The 18,177-nt window shown below is 39.6% G+C and overlaps 1 protein-coding gene and 1 pseudogene across 1 annotated transcript; one reads left to right on the forward strand and one right to left on the reverse strand.

Moving 5' to 3' along the window:
* Nucleotides 1-127: 127 nt before the first annotated feature.
* LOC105873760 (acyl-coenzyme A amino acid N-acyltransferase 2-like) lies at nt 128-6,585 on the reverse strand. Its single transcript, XM_076008881.1, has 3 exons — nt 5,320-6,585; nt 4,839-5,041; nt 128-1,727 (listed from the first exon to the last, which is right to left on the reverse strand). The coding sequence occupies exons 1-3, from the start codon at nt 5,780-5,782 to the stop codon at nt 1,134-1,136; spliced, it is 1,260 nt and encodes a 419-aa protein (XP_075864996.1). The 5' UTR covers nt 5,783-6,585; the 3' UTR covers nt 128-1,133.
* A 10,254-nt stretch (nt 6,586-16,839) lies between these two features.
* On the forward strand, nt 16,840-17,576 carry LOC105873822 (zinc finger and BTB domain-containing protein 10 pseudogene; annotated as a pseudogene).
* Nucleotides 17,577-18,177: the final 601 nt, after the last annotated feature.

Consider the following 18,177-nt stretch of genomic DNA (forward strand, 5'->3'; position numbering starts at 1 on the left):
CTATTTAGAAATTAACAAAATGAGAGCACTGCATATCACAAAGCCAGAAAAATACAAAAACAGCAGCAGAAATTAATTTATTTTTAAAAATCAGAAATTATTGAATCAGTAAAAAATACATCTGACCAATAAATAAAACAAAAGTTGTCCCTGAAAAAATTGACAAATATTTAGCAAGTCAGACTGAGAGGAACAAAAGAAAATATGCATATCAACAACAGGGGCTATGTAAAAAATTATAAGAGAAAAAAATATGTTCTAGAAAACATGGTGAAATTCTGAGAAATATAAATGACTAGATTGGCTCCAAAAGAAAACACAAATTAGTCAATATGAGAAATTCATCCATCAAAATTAGATAAATAAGCAAAATTAGTCTACTACTGAATGCAATTCACCACATTCAAGAGGAAAAGCGTTATGTAAATAATAATGGCTAACTCTGATAACAGTAATTGCTATGTGCCAGATGCTGTAGTAACAGCTTTAAAATTATTAACAGATTTAATTTTAATAAATACTAAAAAGCATTCGATTAAATTCAATCCTATTCCTGATTAAAATGGTAATATATACATAGAGAGACAGAGAGAGGGAGAGAAAGAAATAAAGAAAAGCATCACTATTCTAGCAAAAAAAAAATGTTTTTTTAAGTACCTACTGAAAATCTACAGCAAACATTACATTCAATAGTGGTATTAGAACTTTTCATATCAAGTATCAGAAACCCAACTCAAAATGGCTTAAACAGAAGATGTACTTTTGCAAGCAACTTGGAGTTCCAGGGAATTAATCTAGATTGGCAATGCCTGGATCCAAAATATTTCTAACTGAGATATAAAAGAGTATTCGGTTTCCAAGGCTATCATGACTTTGAAATGGCGGTGTACCCTAGTATGCATCAACTAAGATTCCATGTACAAAAATTTGAAGCACAAATTTTTCAGAAATACTTCAGATGCAAGTGTGCCCCGACCCTTTCCTTTAGTCTGACTTCCAGCTGATTCAAGATGAGTGTGAATCTAGCGAAGCCAGGGAGAAACCCTCTCCCCCCTCGTTCTTGCCTTATCCTAGTTATTCCCCAACTCCGGTCTCTTCTGCCCCACCAACCCCCATCATCACTCAGCCCTGGCTCAGAGTTTGCATCTGGTCTGAATGAGATGTTGCCTGAAGAATTTCTGGATTTCTCCCCAGGCGTGCTCCTCGGCTGCGGCGTGGGCAGCAGGGACCCCTCCCCAGAGGAAGGGCCAGGAAAAGCCCCGCACCCAGGACGCGAAGCACAAAGGAGCGTAGGGTGGCTCTATGAGGTGGCCTGCGCCTGGGTACACTAGAATCCTTCCGCAGCTTCTGCCATGGCTCTGCAGCTGGTCCATGGCCTGCTCAGCATAGGCTTTGCTATTGATGCATTCGTCATCTTCTCCAACGATGAAAAGGATCCAGCCCTGGGCATTTTCAACAGGAAGCACGCTCTGCCGATTCAGCTCATCCCGGGGATCTCCGTGACAGTGGCGATAGCACACAGCTCCAGAGATGTGCACCTGCATGCGCTCCCCACCTGAGCGGATGGGTGTCACAACCAGATCCCTGTACCTGAGCGGAACATTGGAGACGGCATTGAACCCGTTAATGCAGATGGTGGCTACCACTTGCTTCAGGTAGCAGGCCATGGCCAGCGCGATCTCTGCACCCTTGGACAAGGAGATCACTCCAATTCCTGGCTTTTGGATCTGAAGCACAAAACAAAGGGAAACTCATTATATGTCAGACTCTGAGAAAGAGCTGCCCCACCCACGCCAACAAACCAGTATGATGGAAAGTCAAAGAATGTCGAGTCCTCCTGGTACTCAGGTTTACCAGCTTCTGTGACAGAGAACGTTACCTCCTTAGCCTCTCTAAGCTTTATTGTTTTGTGGAGGTGATATTACCTACTTTGCAAGGTTGTTATCAGGATGAAGTGGGAAAAAGTAGAAAAAAAACACACTCTTCATCAAAGGTAGAGTTCTATAAATGCAAAGTCAAATGTACCTGAGACAGGTAAGCTGTCTGAAGAATCAAATTCTTGTTTCTAGCCAGAAAAAGACATTTCTCTGGTTCTCTCAAATATTATGTAAGTGTAATTCACATTTAAATAGCATTTTATAGCTACAAAGGTTTTGCCCATGTATTAACTTCATGAATTCAAGGGCTAGTCCTGAAAGCACTAGGAATATAAAGATGGAAGATTTGGATTCAATAAATAATTGAATTATAGTACCCAGCCCTGCAGGAAAAGGTTGTAGGTTGTAGAAGGGAATCATTAATTCCCTGGTACACTGAGGGAGCACAGGAGAGGGGAAGAAGTCTAAGAGATAAGGGAAGAAAAGAAGGGGACTCTGGACAATGAAGTACGAAGAGACCTAGTTTGTTTATTTTGCTCACAATAGTACCCCCACAATAGTACCACCTTTCTGTCATCAGAATTACCTGGAATAAAAGTTTTAAAATTAGAGCTTTCTGAGATCCGATTTTTTGAGTGTCTCTTCTGATAGGTCTGATACCCAAGAATCTGATACTGTAAAATGTCCCCCAGGGAAACCATCCATATGAGGGATAGTTTGGAACCATCCATATGAGGGATGGATGAAGGAGTGAAGGCTGTAACTGGAAATAGGAAATTGATCAGTAAGCTAAAACAGTATTCCGGATTGGTTGACAGCTTAGGGAAAGAGAGAGAAGAGAAACCAGATGGGCAAAGATGACAGGTGGATTTATTGAGAGTTTACTGAATGCTGGGCCCTAGGGTAAGTGCTTCACACATATTATTCTCAGTCCTTCCAATGGTAAAACTGAGACTCAAGAAGTTTAAAAGACTTGCCCAAGGTCACAACAGTGTGAAGGGGCAGGGGTGGATATTGAAGCCCATCTGCTAAATCTAAATCCAAACTGAATTTTTGCAAGTGACTTTCTTCCTCAGACAATGTCACAAACAGTTAAATTTGAAATTTAAATAATTAACTTGAAAACATTTTATCTGGGATTTAATCCCTTGTAGGCGATCCTTTAAAAAGATCCAGATAGGCTTAGTAAAATCACACATGCGTTTTGTCCACCCTAAAGATGAAGATGTTGATGATGCTCTAGCTAGAAACATTATCTGTCTCCTTGAGAAGAGTCAAGGCTCTCTAGGGCTGGGGTGGGAAAGAATGATACATGTTGGAGAGTCAAGATAATTTAATGATTTAGAGCAAAGACATTATCAGAATGGCTCTGTTACTTACTGACTAGGTAGTTTTACAATATAACTTAATCTAAATATCCCTTCTCATCTAAAAAATGAGAATGACATTGATGATACTTCGTAAGGCTATGAGTGTTAAATGGGATAGTGCATATAAAGTATTTAGGGTGAAATCTAATAAAGTCAATCAATAAATGTTATCTGATATTATTGTTTTACCATTGTTACGTTGATTCATAATTCTAGGTGATATTTGAACATTTTTGACCTGCAAAACAATATGGTTTAACACATCAATTGTCATGTGAGTTATCTTTAACTCATGCTAGTTTTGAGCCCAGGACCTCGTGAAGCATATGTAACTCACACATCTTTTTACTTTTACCCTTATGAACTATTTTTCAAGTTGCATGTAACTCATGCAGAGAAAACAACAAAAAATAACAAATTTTTCATTAAATTACAAAGGATTGTTTTGTCTTTCAAAGTTTTTATTCTATTCTTTTTATTTTTTATTTATCTTTTTTTTTATTTCATTCTTTCTTTCTTTTCTTTTTTATCAGTGAAGAATCAACGTTAGTGAGATTATTCTAAAAATAAGAAAACTTAATAAAACACTAGGGCTCCAGGGAAAAAAATTTTTTTGCCAATGTGGCAGTCAATGTTTTAACTTCATAAAATATCAATTCTGACACTTGATCGTGTGGTATTTATTCCTATCTTTCTCTTTTTTAGTCATTAACACAAATGTCAGTACTTTGGGACCTCCTCAAGAGAACTAAATCATAACTGATATTTAATTCTTAGAAAAAGCTGGGCTTAAGATGTACTATTCTACTTTTCCAACTTTAATGTGCATAAGAATCACCTGGGGATCTTGTTAACACGCAGACACTGATTCAGTGGTGGGAAATGAGATTCAGCATCTCTAATAGCTCCCAGGTAATGCTGAGGTCATTGGTTCATGGATCACACTTTCAATAATGGAATGATACTTGACAATGAGTTCTAAAATGATCCTTCCTTTTCAAATTCCTTTCTCTACCCTTGCTTCTGACATTAAACACCGGACACTTGCTTTAGCTCTGCCTCCAGCTCTGAAACTATTAATAACTAAAGAGCTAATTCAGCTAATCAAAGGATGCAACCAAGTCAGTTTTGCTGATAATCCTGCTACTATTTTATGCCCCAATCTAGTTCTGAACTTCTACATTGTTCTTAATCTCAGGACTCTTTGGTGTGACTTACTCTAGCATTCCCCCTGCAGAGATAACCACTGAAGTTGGAAAACACATCAAGGCAGAGAATTCATGATTTGAGATCAGTGGCTGATTAAACATCAATGAGCCACTTATGAGTAAATTACAAGCACTTCAAATGCCGGGTGTCTTGGCTTTTTTCCAGTGAAAATATCATAATATGGCCACCATTTTTCGTCTTGTATGTGACAGTAAGCACCAAACTGGTCACAAATCAACTCAACAATCTGCAAAGCAGATATTACCATTCCCGTTTAACTGTCAGCTGTGCTATGCCCAAGTGTGGTGAAACAGGCAGAGAAGACATTTGTGACTTTTTTTCTGTAAAGTTGCAAGGTAGAAATGAAAACTATTTTAAATACCTTGGGGTGAGCTAGTAGCAAGTTGGCAGCTTCCTCAAAATATTCCAAGTCCACCTCCAGCAGTTTGTCAGGCAGGTCTTCATAGGCAACATATGCTAATGCCAGCACTGCAAAGCCACGGGTTGCCAAAAGACTGGCCCGAAATTCTATTAGATTCCCAAAGCCCCCAAACAAATCAATGACTCCTGGGAAAGGGCCTTCCCCTGCGATCACAAAGAGGGAAGAGAATGGGATCAGAAAGAGTGAAAAGAGGGTCGAGTAGATAGCAGTGAAAGTGTAATCCAAGCAAAATTAATTCCATCTTCACATACATACACACACACACACACACACACACACACACACACACACACACACACACACACACACACTAGCGTATCTGTTTTTAAACATAGGAAATGCTGGTTCTCCGATAATTTGATGCCATTTTTTTTTTATTTCCATCAACAATGTTTTCTGCATCACGAAAGATTACTCTCACCTGGAGGAAGAAAAAGGGCTCCTCGCACTCGACCTTCTCGGATCTGCTTCCTCTGTACCCCAGGGCCCGAGAACCAGCGCTGCACCATCTGGCTGGCCCATGGTTGAACTGTGGGTGAATCATGGAAGCAAATGGAATCATATAGGTCCAGAGTGACCCAAAAGGGGCTGTGCATCACATCCTGCTTGAGTAGCCTCTGGAAAGCCTTTTCAGGCTTCAGAGACCAGAAGAGGCCCATCGGATGGACCCCTACGTAGTCGCCACCGAGTGCCGGAGTCTGCTCCAGGTCCACCTGGCCAGCCCCATTGGCCCTGTAGAAGGCTTTGGACTGGAACAGATTACCCTTCTCATCCTTCAGCGAGGCCTTGAGGGTCACCACCTGGAATGGGGGTAGGCCTGTCACTCGGATGTGCACTGGATCATCTGCAAGGGCACTTGCTGGTGTGGCTGTCAGCTGCAACATTGGCAACTGGCAAGGGGACCAAGTGGTGCTTCCTGCCCTGCAGAGAAGACTGTGAGTTAGAGACTTAAATTCCAAAGAGAGGTCAAGACAAAGCTTACATTATGTCTGGCCAAGTTAACTTTCGGAGGAGGAAGAAAGAGATATGTAGAAAGTACTCATTGTTCTCATTTTACAGATGAGGAAATGGGTTATGCTCCAAGGGGACATGCTCCAAGTCTCATAAATAGTTGATAGCAGAAACCAGAATTCAAGCTGTATCTGACACCACAGTCTCCTGTCTTATCCAATATAACACTAGTAAATCTTAGTTGTGTGGTTTTGAGTAAATTGAGCTTTAATTCTTCAGTTGAAATAATACCTGTGTGACCTATTTCACAGAGTGTTTATTAAGATCCAAGGGGGCGGGATGAGGACAATGCATGACAAATTGTTCTGAAACAGCCCTGCTTTCCTCTTGGGTAGGGGAGCAGAATTACATAAACACACAATCTATTATGGCTGTCTTTTTTTTCTTCTTTCTCTTTTTCTTAGTCTCTAATCTCTGCCTGCCATGGTAAGACCTCCAGCTTTTTGCAGATTTTCCATTATTTTTCTTTTTAAGAAAAATAAAACTTCATGCTCTTGTCACTGCTTTTAAATCTTTTCAATAGAGTGATAAATACCAATGCTGTTTGCAGTAAAGAGACTATAATATACATTTGAACAGCCATTTTGTACCCTGCCTCATTAGGAGGGGAATTGAGGGTCTTCCTCTCTTTCTCCTTTCCTTTCTTTTTCCTTTATACTTCATTCCACAAAGGATTTGAACCTGTTCACAGATAACAGGTAAAGAATATAATAAAAATAAAATAGGATCTAGGAAAATATAAACTAGAATCATAGGTATGTGTTATAGAAAACATGGAACATGAAAAAAGAGCATTTTGTGAGCTGTAAGTTTGGTCTGAAACTACTGATAGATAGCTAAAGGAAAAGAGGCTGCCTTGTCAGTTTCATTGTTATAATTATTCTCAAAAAAATTTATCGGTTCCTTAGGAGAAAGGAAAAAGTGAGGCCCTTCCAGAGAGGCCTTTAGCTCTAAAAGAAATTTCTCATATGAGACTTTGACATATGTGTGCACCATTTGTTCCACCATTTTTTCATATCTTCACAGAAATTGTAGTATAGGTGTCCCTCATAACAGCTTGATTCTCCAAGAGGTCCTTGATTTTATTTTGGGAGAAAATGCAAAATAAAGGCTTTGGGTTATTTATGAGCAGAAAAACTCCTACAGATAATAAAACAGGCTCTGGCAGTGCAGGAGCAGAAAAGGGACTCTTGATGCCCATTTCTCCACCATAGAAAGGAGATTGTCAGAGTTAGGAAAGAGTCAAGGGGAAAATGCCCTTTTGCATTTACTTTAAAAAAGTGATTTTCTGCAAAGGACACACTCCCTCCCTGTTGCCCCACTTACAGCATTACTGACCATTTTGTATAAACTCAAATTCATGGTCAATGAAATAATTTTGAATAAATAGAATGATTGTTTTTTTTCCAACATTGGGAAAGTTGTTGACAGAATAAGGTAGTGGGATTAATCTAAATTTCATGAGTCGTTCATTTATGTTAAGGAAGTGGAACACATAATATAAAAAAGAGTCTTGTGTCCCATGCAACATATCAGTGCTCTGTAGGTGTTTTCTGACCTAATTCCTTCCTGTTAGTGTATTTTCTGTTCCTTTTTTCCCTAATAAAAGAGATCATTAAGAAGGCATCATTGATTCCCCCCTTCTTGCTATTATTCTCCTTCTCAAATCTTCAAAATAATGTATTGACTCAACACAGATTTTATTTTTATAGTTAGTAAATATAAATTGCTTATAGAACCACTCTCCAGCATGCATTCTATATCTAGTCTTATCCTCCCAAGTGAACTCAAGGATAGCAACTGTGTGTGAAACTTTAGGGATCTTATTGACTATCATGTAGTAAATTATACAATGTACATGCTCATGAGTTGTATTATAAGATTCATAATGGGGCAGAAAAAAATGACACCAAAAGTGTAATAGAAATAAATACTTTGCTTATATAGTACTTCTGTGATAGAAAATTTTGGGATTTCTTCCCAAGTCATGGTTTCCCTTTATTTGAGAATAGTCTCCTAAAGCCCAGAGCTACGGACACTCTGGGAATCTATCAGATTCCCAAAGCCCCCAAACAAATCAATGACTCCTGGGAAAGGGCCTTCCCCTGAGAGCACAAAGAGGGAAGAGAATATGATCAGAAAGAGTGAAAAGAGGGTCAAGTAGATAGCAGTGAAAGTGTAAGCCAAGCTTACAGCATGTCCCAGTGTCGTACCTATGGATCCTCCAGTACCATTTCCTGGCTTCTGGGTTATCCATCATCCTTCCTACAGATTTCCCAGTACCTGCAGGTCACAGAGAGACTGAGGTTGCAGTGCTGCCACCGGGAGCTCCCAGAGCTGAGGAGAGGGAGCAGTAGAGATGGGACCCTGAGCTCAGTGGTGGGGAGACAAAGGGCTCTGAAGCCTTCAGTTAAATATACACTCCGGTGCATACTTTGACAGTACATATAATGAAATAGTAATATTGAATTATAGCCCACAAACCTACATGTGCACAAAATGTATTTTTTTCTAGATGCCAAGTAATTTCTATTTTGAGCCCTTGTTTCTCCAGGTGGCAGAGGTATAATCATAGAATTCAGAGAACCTTGTTTTTCCTTGCAGTGCAAGTGAATTTCTTGTGACTTCTACGATGCTAAAAGACTTGGGGTTGGGAAACCCTGCTCATACATTGTTATGTCTTCTTCCAAACTTGTTTTACAATGTATGCCAGAGGTTCCAAATTCAGATACCTGTTGGGGACAGGCAGGTAATATGAATTTGTAGATAAAGGCTAGTTATGAATGAAATACAGGACTATAGTGAACTAAAGACTACCTGCCCAGTCTATAAGCATTCAAATGTGTTCCGTTAAGCAAAACAACAAAACAAGGTATAAACCAAATGAAACACACCCATTTGTGATTTCATGACTACATATAAGCCATTAGGTTTTTTGTAACTCAAAAGCCAGGAGAAGATTTTCTGTTTTTCTCTTTTTGATATGCCACCTCTTTCTGAGGCAATGGGTATTGACTGTCCCCCCACCTTGGGTGGAGGAAGGACAACAAAGTAAAATGGAAATGCCAAAATGTGAGGGTGCAAAGTGGGAGGCGAGGACCCATCTATTAATATTTCCAGTGGTAAATGGAAAGTTGACCCTGCCCCCAACATCCAAAGCCCTCAAACTTCCTCCTTGCCACCTCTCACCATGCTTAACCTATATGACTTTTTCCTGTTTCTTATATTGCATTTCTGTTGCCTTATTTTCAATTTAATCCCAAATAATCCATCTATATACAACTATGTAGATTCATACCTTTGTTAGTTGATAAGGTTCATTGCCTCTCTGAGCTAGTCCTCATAGATTTCCAGAATGTTAACTTGTAAGAGCCCTAAAGCTTACCCTGTCCAACACTGCATTGTCCTTATCAATAAACCACTTACTATACGCGAGGACACCCAGCTGAAGAGGGCTCTCCTTCTTCTGGGTTCTCCACTATGCCTCTCAGAGCACTTACTATATTGAACCTTGTATTAGAACCATTTATGCTATGTTTTCTCTCTCCTGTTAATCTGTAAACTTCATGAGGGCAAAGGCCTGTCACTTGCACGGCACATGGAGCCCTTCACATTCCACGTGTTCCTACGTGATTGTACTTTCTTCTTCATTCACACAAACTATCATCCTTTTCCTCCAAATCTTTCTTCCTTCTTATGGTTTTTTACATATATATATATATATATAATCTCTACAATCTTATCAGACAGATCTCTACAAAACTCAAAAATTCTCAAATTACTCTCCTGCTGTAAACTTCCAGTAGCTCCCAGATTCATTTAAGGGTAAACCTAAATCCTTTGGTCTGGTTCTTAAGACCATTTGCAGGAGAATGGCTCCACCACAGTACCCTGGAGATCTCACATGTATCCACATAGAATATACAGGCAAAGCTTGCATGGCTATATGACCTAAATCTGGATGGGATGCCCTGTGATCCTTCTAGGAGAATGGCAAGGTAGGCAATCTTCAGAGGAGGCTTCACAAGATTGTTTGTTTCATCTGTATCTTGTGAGGGGATTCCACGAAGAAGTTTTCTTATAGACCTCCCAGGTTCCAGAGAAACACAGAGCTTTACAGTTCACCCATCACGCCTCCTTAGGGCAGAGCTGCAGCTGTATGGCTGTTTAGCTACAGTGTAGACTTGGTTCTTTAGCAACAGGGTGTCCCACAACTGGTGTTGAAGTCATCTTGCCCCTCTTGTTTTAGTGTCATCCTTTTGGCACATGGCACAAGAACCCAGAGGGCTGACATTTTTAGCTTCTCTTGCCTTCGCTATCTATGTAAGTAACAGACTGGCTGAATCAAAAACAGCCTCAAGCTGCTGCCTCCCAAAGGATTAGCCTGGAAGTGGTTGGGGAGGGAGCTCTCAGCAATACAGAAACAGCCTATGACCAAAGCCCTGTTGTTGAGGCTGGAGGTCCCAGACCCCCAGGCTCGCACAGTGAAGGAGATCAAGTCTATGCCACTGGGAGATGCTGACCTGTTAAAAGAAAGGGATATCAAGAACTGGCAGGGCACCGACCCAAGGAGGCAGAAAACAAAGAATAAAAGAACAAAAATCACCTGTGGCAGATAAAATTACTAATCAACAAACGAAAATACTATTCTCTTTAGGAACCTGTTGCTTTCCTTCAGTCATAATGGGGACTTCCTTCTTCAGCCCAGATAGAAACATCGCCATGCCAGCCCAGCTCCCCCTGCTCCCATGCTTTAAGTCCCAGAAAAAACATTTCTTGAAGGAATCAAGAAACACTAAATTCACATTAGCTGGACCCTTACTCTGGCAGCCAAGTTGTGCATTCTGCCCCCAAACTAGTCTCTAAACAATCTCTTGGTTAGGTTGATGCATCTGACAAAAATCTGTGTTTCTGAGCAATAAGCCACTTGGGAGGATGATTACCGGTCCCTCAGAGAACTGTATTACACACTGAGATGAGAGAGTCACACACAGCAAGATGAAAGCAGCCTTCCCCAGGTGTCCTACAGGCAGATGATCAGAAAGCAGACCATTTCTATTAGACAATGACAGCCCAGACTCCCCAAATACTCACCCTGAATTCAGCTGCAGAGGCAGTCTAATGCAGGGTGGCTTGCTGAACTTACATGCAAACGTAGAAGCACTGAATGCTTGCCTGCTGGTTGCTAATTTATATCATTTAAAACAGCCCGGCCTAGGCTGGTCCGAGTGCAGTGGTGTTTACAACTAATAGATCACAACCACTTACAGATTTCTTTGTTCCTTCTTCACTCCCACTGCTTTACTTGCCTAGCCTAAAAAAATAAGCAAAAACAAAAACATCCCAGCCTATTGTTGAAAGTTGAAATTTTCTGCATAAAAACCATCTGCTGCTTTTTCTTTGTAAGTCCCCGGTGCCAGAGCTACCAGCAGATGCTGCTAAGAGGTCTGGGAAGAACCTCAGTCTCTCCCATCTGCCTTTCTGTGCAGGTGTTTCATAATGGAGTCTAATATTTCATCACATAGCTCGAGTTTCTAAGCCTATTCCCTTGACACCTTTTCTCAACTGCTGGCTCTCGTCTCCTTTGCTTTACTTCCTCCTCTGTCTCCTCCAAGAAGTTAGTGGTCTCTAAAGCAGATTCCTCTGCAACAATTTCTAAGAAGGTGAGTCCCAAATATCCATCTTAGGAGCAATGTGGGCTGACGGCAAAAGACTCACCTGAGCAGTCTATTAAAGATTCCTGAGCCCCACATCTAAAAATTCTGATTTGATAGGTCTGAGGTAAGGTTCTGGGAACTGTATTTGTAACAGGACATTCTAATGCACATCCCAATTTAGGCACCAAACTGGGCCGCAAAAAGCTCGCCCAGAGCAAAAGTACTCCACAAGACCAGATCCTCTGAAATTCCCATTGTCCCATTGTTAATCCCATCAGCCAGTGGCCATTGTCAACATTTACAAATGAGCCAATCTACAGTTGGTAGACTCTGCTTCTAGGCTGTGAATTCCTTAAGGAAGGGGACCTTGTTTTTTCATTTTTGTATCTCTTGAAGCTCATGAAGTATAGTTGTGAGATAACTTGTCTCTGGAATCAGAGGGACCTCAGTTGGAACCTTGACTTCATTACTGTCAGTGTGACTGACTCAGACAAATAGAGTAACTCTCCTTCTGCTTCAGCTTTCTAATTTTTAAAGCGGGAATAATATGGTGAAATATAGGTCCTGGATAAAAGAGGCTAATCTTGGAACTCACAGACTGGGATGTCTAGAAAAAGAGGGGAGCATTTCGGCACACAGTTCTCACACTGGATGAGAGGTACCTTGGCGGGAGATCAAGGATCCCATCTTCATGACTAATTCCAAGAGCCAGATTCAAGGATGGGAGGAGGCGTGTATGAGAAATAGAAAGTTTGTTTTCACTAAGCTTCTAAGAGAAACACAGGAAAGGGTATGCAAGTCATGGTGGTCAGGTGACAAAATGAGGTACAAGTCAAACTGGCACAGAGCCAGGCCTCCTCCACTCTGCTGCCCAGACCAGATGAAATCAGGGAAGCTGGTACTCCACGGACTCTCAAGGATTCAGAAAATGAGAAGTGAGGGTGTTGGCAGAGCACTGGACAGTCAGTTTCCATGACATACTAGGGAAGTATTAGCAGTTGTCAGTAGCAGGTGTGGGCCATGCACACAGCGAAGGGGAGAGGACATCACTCAGCTTCGGTCATGTCACTGAAGAGGGCCTGAAGCAGGCAAAGTAAGAAACTGAAAAAAATGAGTGGTCAGAGTCATGGGGGAGCAGGGAGAACTTCCCCTAACACATGAGGCACCCCCTAAGAACCCCTAGAAATAACTGTCAGGGTGTTTTCAGGAGAAAAGATATTCTATGTTATCTAGAAGGATCAGAAACTGTAAAATAGAGGTTACCTGTATAAAGTGGTTGGCATGTGTTAGTGCTTATGAATGTTACTTTATTTTACTTGGAAATAATTGAAGAAAAGTTTAGAGTGCCCAGATATCTTAATACTGATAAATTATTTTAAAAAACTGTTTTATTTGATGCATTTGTATCATCCCATTTTGAAAAAAATATAGGAAAACTTAAAATATAATAAGGCTATATATGTGCATTTTTGCTTACCTAAAGTAACATATATGCACATGCAAACTGAAGAGAAACACATATGGCCACCTAGAAGATATAAGTAGAAATACCTGTAATCATCAGCAGCCATCCTTAACTATTGTGAGATATAGTTATTTGGGTTTTTTTTTTCCTTTTTTTTTTTTTTCCTTTTTTAGAAATAGAGTTTCTCTCTGTTGCCCAGGCTGGAATGCAGTGTGGCAGAAGCATAGCTCACTGCAGCCTCAAACTCCTCGGCTCAAGCGATCCTCCTACCTTGACCTCCTAAGTAGCTGGGACTATAGTCATGCACCATCATGCATGGCTAGTTTTTTTATTTGTAGAGATGAGGTCTCGCTATGTTTCCCAGGCTGTTCTCAAACTCTTGGCCCCATGCCTCATGCAATTCTCCTGCCTCAGCCTCCCAAAGTGCTGAGATTACAAGTGTGAGCCACTGGGCATGGCTGAGATATAGTTGTTGATAGTAACCAAGATGATTGGAAATGTGCCAATACCCATATTCTAATGGTAATCATATAGCTATTATGATATCAGTTTCATATTCATTCAACAGTAATTCACTACGCATTATATCCAAAGATGTTAGAAATAAGCAGGACCCCATTCCTGCTCAAGAAAGTCAGTCTGGTCCAAGGATTAGCAAACTACAGTATGCAGACCAAATTCAGCCTACTTTTTGTTTTAATAGATAGTTTTCATTTATGTATTTTTTATAACTCCTTTCACTTTCCAATGGCAGTTGATAATTGCAATGGAGACTATATTACAATGTCAAAGTGATGGCTGGTTTTATACATCAACTTGGCTAGGCTATGGTACCCATTTATTTTATCAAACATCAGTCTAGATGTTGCTGTGCAAGTATTTTTTATATTTAAATTTAAATCAGTAGACTGTGGGTAAAGTAGATTATACTCCATAATGTGAAGGCCTTTCAATCAGATGAAGGCCTTAAGAGAAAAGACTAAGGTCTTCCAAGGAAGATGGAATTCTACCTCTAGATTTCCTTTGTATTCAAGATTGCAACATCAACTTCTTCCTGGGTCTCCAGCCCACTGGCCTGCCCTGTAGATTTTGGACTTGCCAACTTCCACAATCATATGAGCCTATTCCTTAAAATAAATCTGTCTCTCTCTCTCTCTCTCTCTCTCTCTCCACACACACACACACACACACACACACACACATACACAGACACACACACACACACACACACACGTGTAGGAAAGAAAAATTTGGATATAGATAGATGCCCTCTATGAAACTGCATTATAATAAAAGCTTCATGAGAGCAGGCATTTTTTAGTTTGTTCATTAAAGTATCCAATTGCCTGGAACTATTCCTGGCTCACTGAGGGTACTCAATAAATATGCATGCATGTAATGAATTGAAAAAATTCAGTATAGCTATGCTGCTGTGGGGAAGCTCAAAAAAAGAAAAAAAAATTCAATATGGCTAGAGTATCAGGGAGAGGAGTTTGGAAAAGAAGACAGTCAACCAACAAGGTGGTCCCCAGCAATCACATGTTAGTTTTTGAACATGACTGGTATTTATAATACTAATGATAGATTTTGACAGTTAATACTTATTGACTATTAAAATAATCATCTACTTTTTTGGGCTCTGGCCTCCGAACCCAATGATTACTTGAGTGATTAGATTAGGGGCTGAGTTTAAAAGAAATAAATGCAGACTGGGGAATTTATAGATTTTCTCTTTTGAATGTGTTTCAAGTCTAGCACCCAACTAGTGCTAGAATGGCAAAGGTATCTCAAGCACCAACAATATTAATTATAACAAATAACAAAACATTGTCCCTATCTTATTATCTCATTTGTCAATGTTTGTTTGAAATTTTATAAATAACATGCTCATTGGGAACAAAACTGGCTAGTTTGAAAGATGTCAGTATGAAAATAATACTGAAAATGAGAGATTTCAGTTGTATAGTAAAGAGAAATGAAATGACTTCTGGCTGAGGAATAAATAAGTTCTATCATTACCCTCCTTTGGTCACAGTGTAGATTGGTCTTCAATAACATTTATCAATGATTATACATAACTGAAATCAATCTTCCAGTTATCATAGGATATCATTTTTCATTTTGAATCCCAGGAAATTATTTCAGGGCTCTCGTTACAGTCTACCACACTGACCTTCTTCTGGCCACCTACCATGCTAACAAGGTTCTCTTTTTCTTAATATAAATTTTAATATCAAATTACTTTCTACCATGTATCATATAACACCTTTCACCATGGAATTTTACTTTATAGATTGCAATTTTGGAAGTATATCATTGTGACCATCAAAATCTTTGAAAGTATCTTTTAAAAGTCTAGAATTACTGACCAGAAGGTTAAAATTTAGAAACATCTAATTGCATAAGTCATGACAAGGACAGGGAAAAAGGTAGCAAAAATAAATGATTATGCAATAAAGACTATTCTAATGGGTTAAAGTCACCCACCCATTTAAGAATTTCATGAAGCTTCCACTTAGCTGCAACTCAATCAATGGAAACTGTGACTCGTTTTCAGTGATAGACCCAACAATGTTCCTAGTCCTCACTAGAACCTAAAAAAATCTTCTCCATAAGAAAAATAAATATAGATATTGAAGTGTTTCTAGCTCTCCTACAACAAAAACAGTGCTAGTATATGACCAAAATTTATTTCAGATTTCCAGAAACTAGAGTTTAACAGTCTGTGGAGGAAAGTTTCAACATAATGTAACAGAGAGAACTTAGGGCTAAGTCCCTGGGTTCTAATCTCAGCCCTGCCATTAAATTATTGTAAAAATTTCTTTGAGCCTTTACTATTCATCTGTAAATGAGAAGGCTGGAATAGATCAGCATTCAAGAAAAAACTCAGTCATTAAGTAGCTGTTGAATTTTCTTCTAATTTGACCAAAATGTCTCTCAGAAGAGTGACTACAAACTATAAATAACCCTGACCTGACAGGGCTCCTTGAAATTTGTTGTGAAATGTGTCCAGTGCACCTTTCATGGAGACACTTATCCTGGTGGTTGACCTAATGCCTCAGTGTCTGCCCTGTGACCAAGTCTCTCTTTCACAGAAACTTATTTATACTGGCAGATGCCCTTGTGGCTCTTGTCTGATCTGGGTCCAGTTTATTCCTACCAAGATAGCTGCTCTCTAGGAGAGCCCTTTTCTAGAATGTAGTTAAGTTTGGCTGTGTTGGTCAGGTGAGAGACAGAGGAGGAAACACAACCAAAAATATTTAAAAAACAGAAGCAAGGCCAGGTGCAGTGGCTTATGCCTATAATCCCAGAACTTCAAGGGGCCAAGGTGAGAGGATCACTTGAAGCCAGGAATTCAAGATCAGCTTGGGCTACATAGCAAGACCCTCATCTCTACAGGAAAAAAATTAGCTGGGTGTGGTGCCATACACTTGTGGTCACAGTTACTTCAGGAGGCTGAGGCAGGAGGCTCATTTGAGCCCAAGAGTTCAAGGCTGCAGAGAGCTATGATTGTACCACTACACTCCAGTCTGGGTGACAGAGTGAGACCACTTTGCCTCTTTATGTAAAAGTTGGAAATGATTATAATTGATGAGAGCCAAATGAATGACAGTAGTTGTGTCCAGGATAGATCTCCTAAAATGGCTCGAAATGAATCTGAAGATCAAACAAAAGTGTTTATTGGAATAATATGGGTTCCCAGGGAATTCAAGAGACTGGCAAAAGGAGGAAAAACCAAACTACAAAAAGATTTATTTATAATATACCACCTATAATAATAATGAAAGATTTAGAAGTTTGCTCAAAGATGCAGCCACCTATTGCCTATCTGGAAGAAAAAACACTACTAATCAAAAAAGAACCAGATTTGGATGGTGCTCTACTCTCAGGGCCAGATGGTAACAGGAATGTGAATGCAAATTCATTGGCTGAAGCGAGCTCTAGTCAAGATGAAGGTGATGCTGGTACTTCACATGATTTCAAGTATGGTTACATGCCTGGCCCTTCAAGTGATTTCAAGTATCGATTATTTCTGGAATCTGGGCCAAAACAAGAAACTTGGAAAAATGATGAATCATTTCTAATCATGAACAAGTTAAAATGCCCTCATTGTAGCTATGTGGCCAAATACAAACAAATACAAAAAAGGCACTTGCTCACATGGGAGTGAGATTGTTTAGCGGTGATATTTGTGGAAAACTGTTTACTCAAAGAGAACATGTAAAAACATTCCCTAGTGTGTAAAAAGGATAAAAAAAATGCAAACGTATGGTGTGTAAGAAGGTCTTCCTGTTAGGACTCCGTGTTGGAGTAAGACATGGATCTCAGCAGTATGGTGTTGGTGTAGACTATGCAGATAAATCATAGCCAGGAGGGCAGGAAGTTGTACATCAGGGACATAATACAGAATTCTCTCAGGACGAAGAATTTGAGGAGAATAAAGCATAAGAAGCTAATGGAGAGCTGCTTGATGGTGGAGAAGATCAGAATTACCCATCTTGATGAGATGAATCAGGAGATGTTTGTATGTCTCTATCTGATTAACTGATTTACTATGTTCCTCAAGGGTGCTGCATTTGGACATAATATGAATCAATAATGATAATGTGGATTGAACTGGAAGGCTTACAAAATATGATACACGCTAGAGCGTAGTTATGTTGCTGTGAAAACTGTAGGGTCCAAACCCTATAACAAAAATTTTAAAAATATTTTTTATAGGATTGTAAACACAACCACAAACAACCATGTGGTTAGATTACGTGGAGTATCCACATACTCAGTCATTATCAAAGTAAAATATTTTTTATTCATAGGATATATGAGGGCTGTCTGGAAAGTATCCAGCCATTGTTAATATGATGAGAATGGTTACATGGCTGGATATTTTCCAGACAGCCCTTGTATGGTAATTATTTGTGTCCTATGAAAATATAGTACCTGTCTTTATAGAGCTTACATTCATGTGCTACTTTAGCATGAATGAAGAAAATCCAATTATGGAAGGATAGTGACAGTTGACCCAATTACTCTGTCCATCAAACCACTCAAGCTAGTTTGTACTAGTAGAGTTTCATTTCTATTTTTGTTTTTTAATTTCACATTTTTAAGTGAATGAGGGTCTTTTTTAACTCCATTGGTTTTC

The sequence above is a fragment of the Microcebus murinus genome, chromosome 12, assembly GCF_040939455.1.
Source record: "Microcebus murinus isolate Inina chromosome 12, M.murinus_Inina_mat1.0, whole genome shotgun sequence".
In the NCBI taxonomy this organism is placed as follows: Eukaryota; Metazoa; Chordata; class Mammalia; order Primates; family Cheirogaleidae; genus Microcebus; species Microcebus murinus.

What these genes read in the sequence shown, in the direction of transcription:
- LOC105873760 (XM_076008881.1), bottom strand. Translation starts at nt 5,782, where the DNA reads ATGTTGCAGCTGACAGCCACACCAGCAAGTGCCCTTGCAGATGATCCA. An exon ending in AGCCCTTTTTCTTCCTCCAG is followed by an intron (nt 5,042 to 5,319) that starts GTGAGAGTAATC and finishes TTGTGATCGCAG; the next exon opens with GGGAAGGCCCTTTCCCAGGA. An exon ending in TGCTACTAGCTCACCCCAAG is followed by an intron (nt 1,728 to 4,838) that starts GTATTTAAAATA and finishes TTTGTGCTTCAG; the next exon opens with ATCCAAAAGCCAGGAATTGG.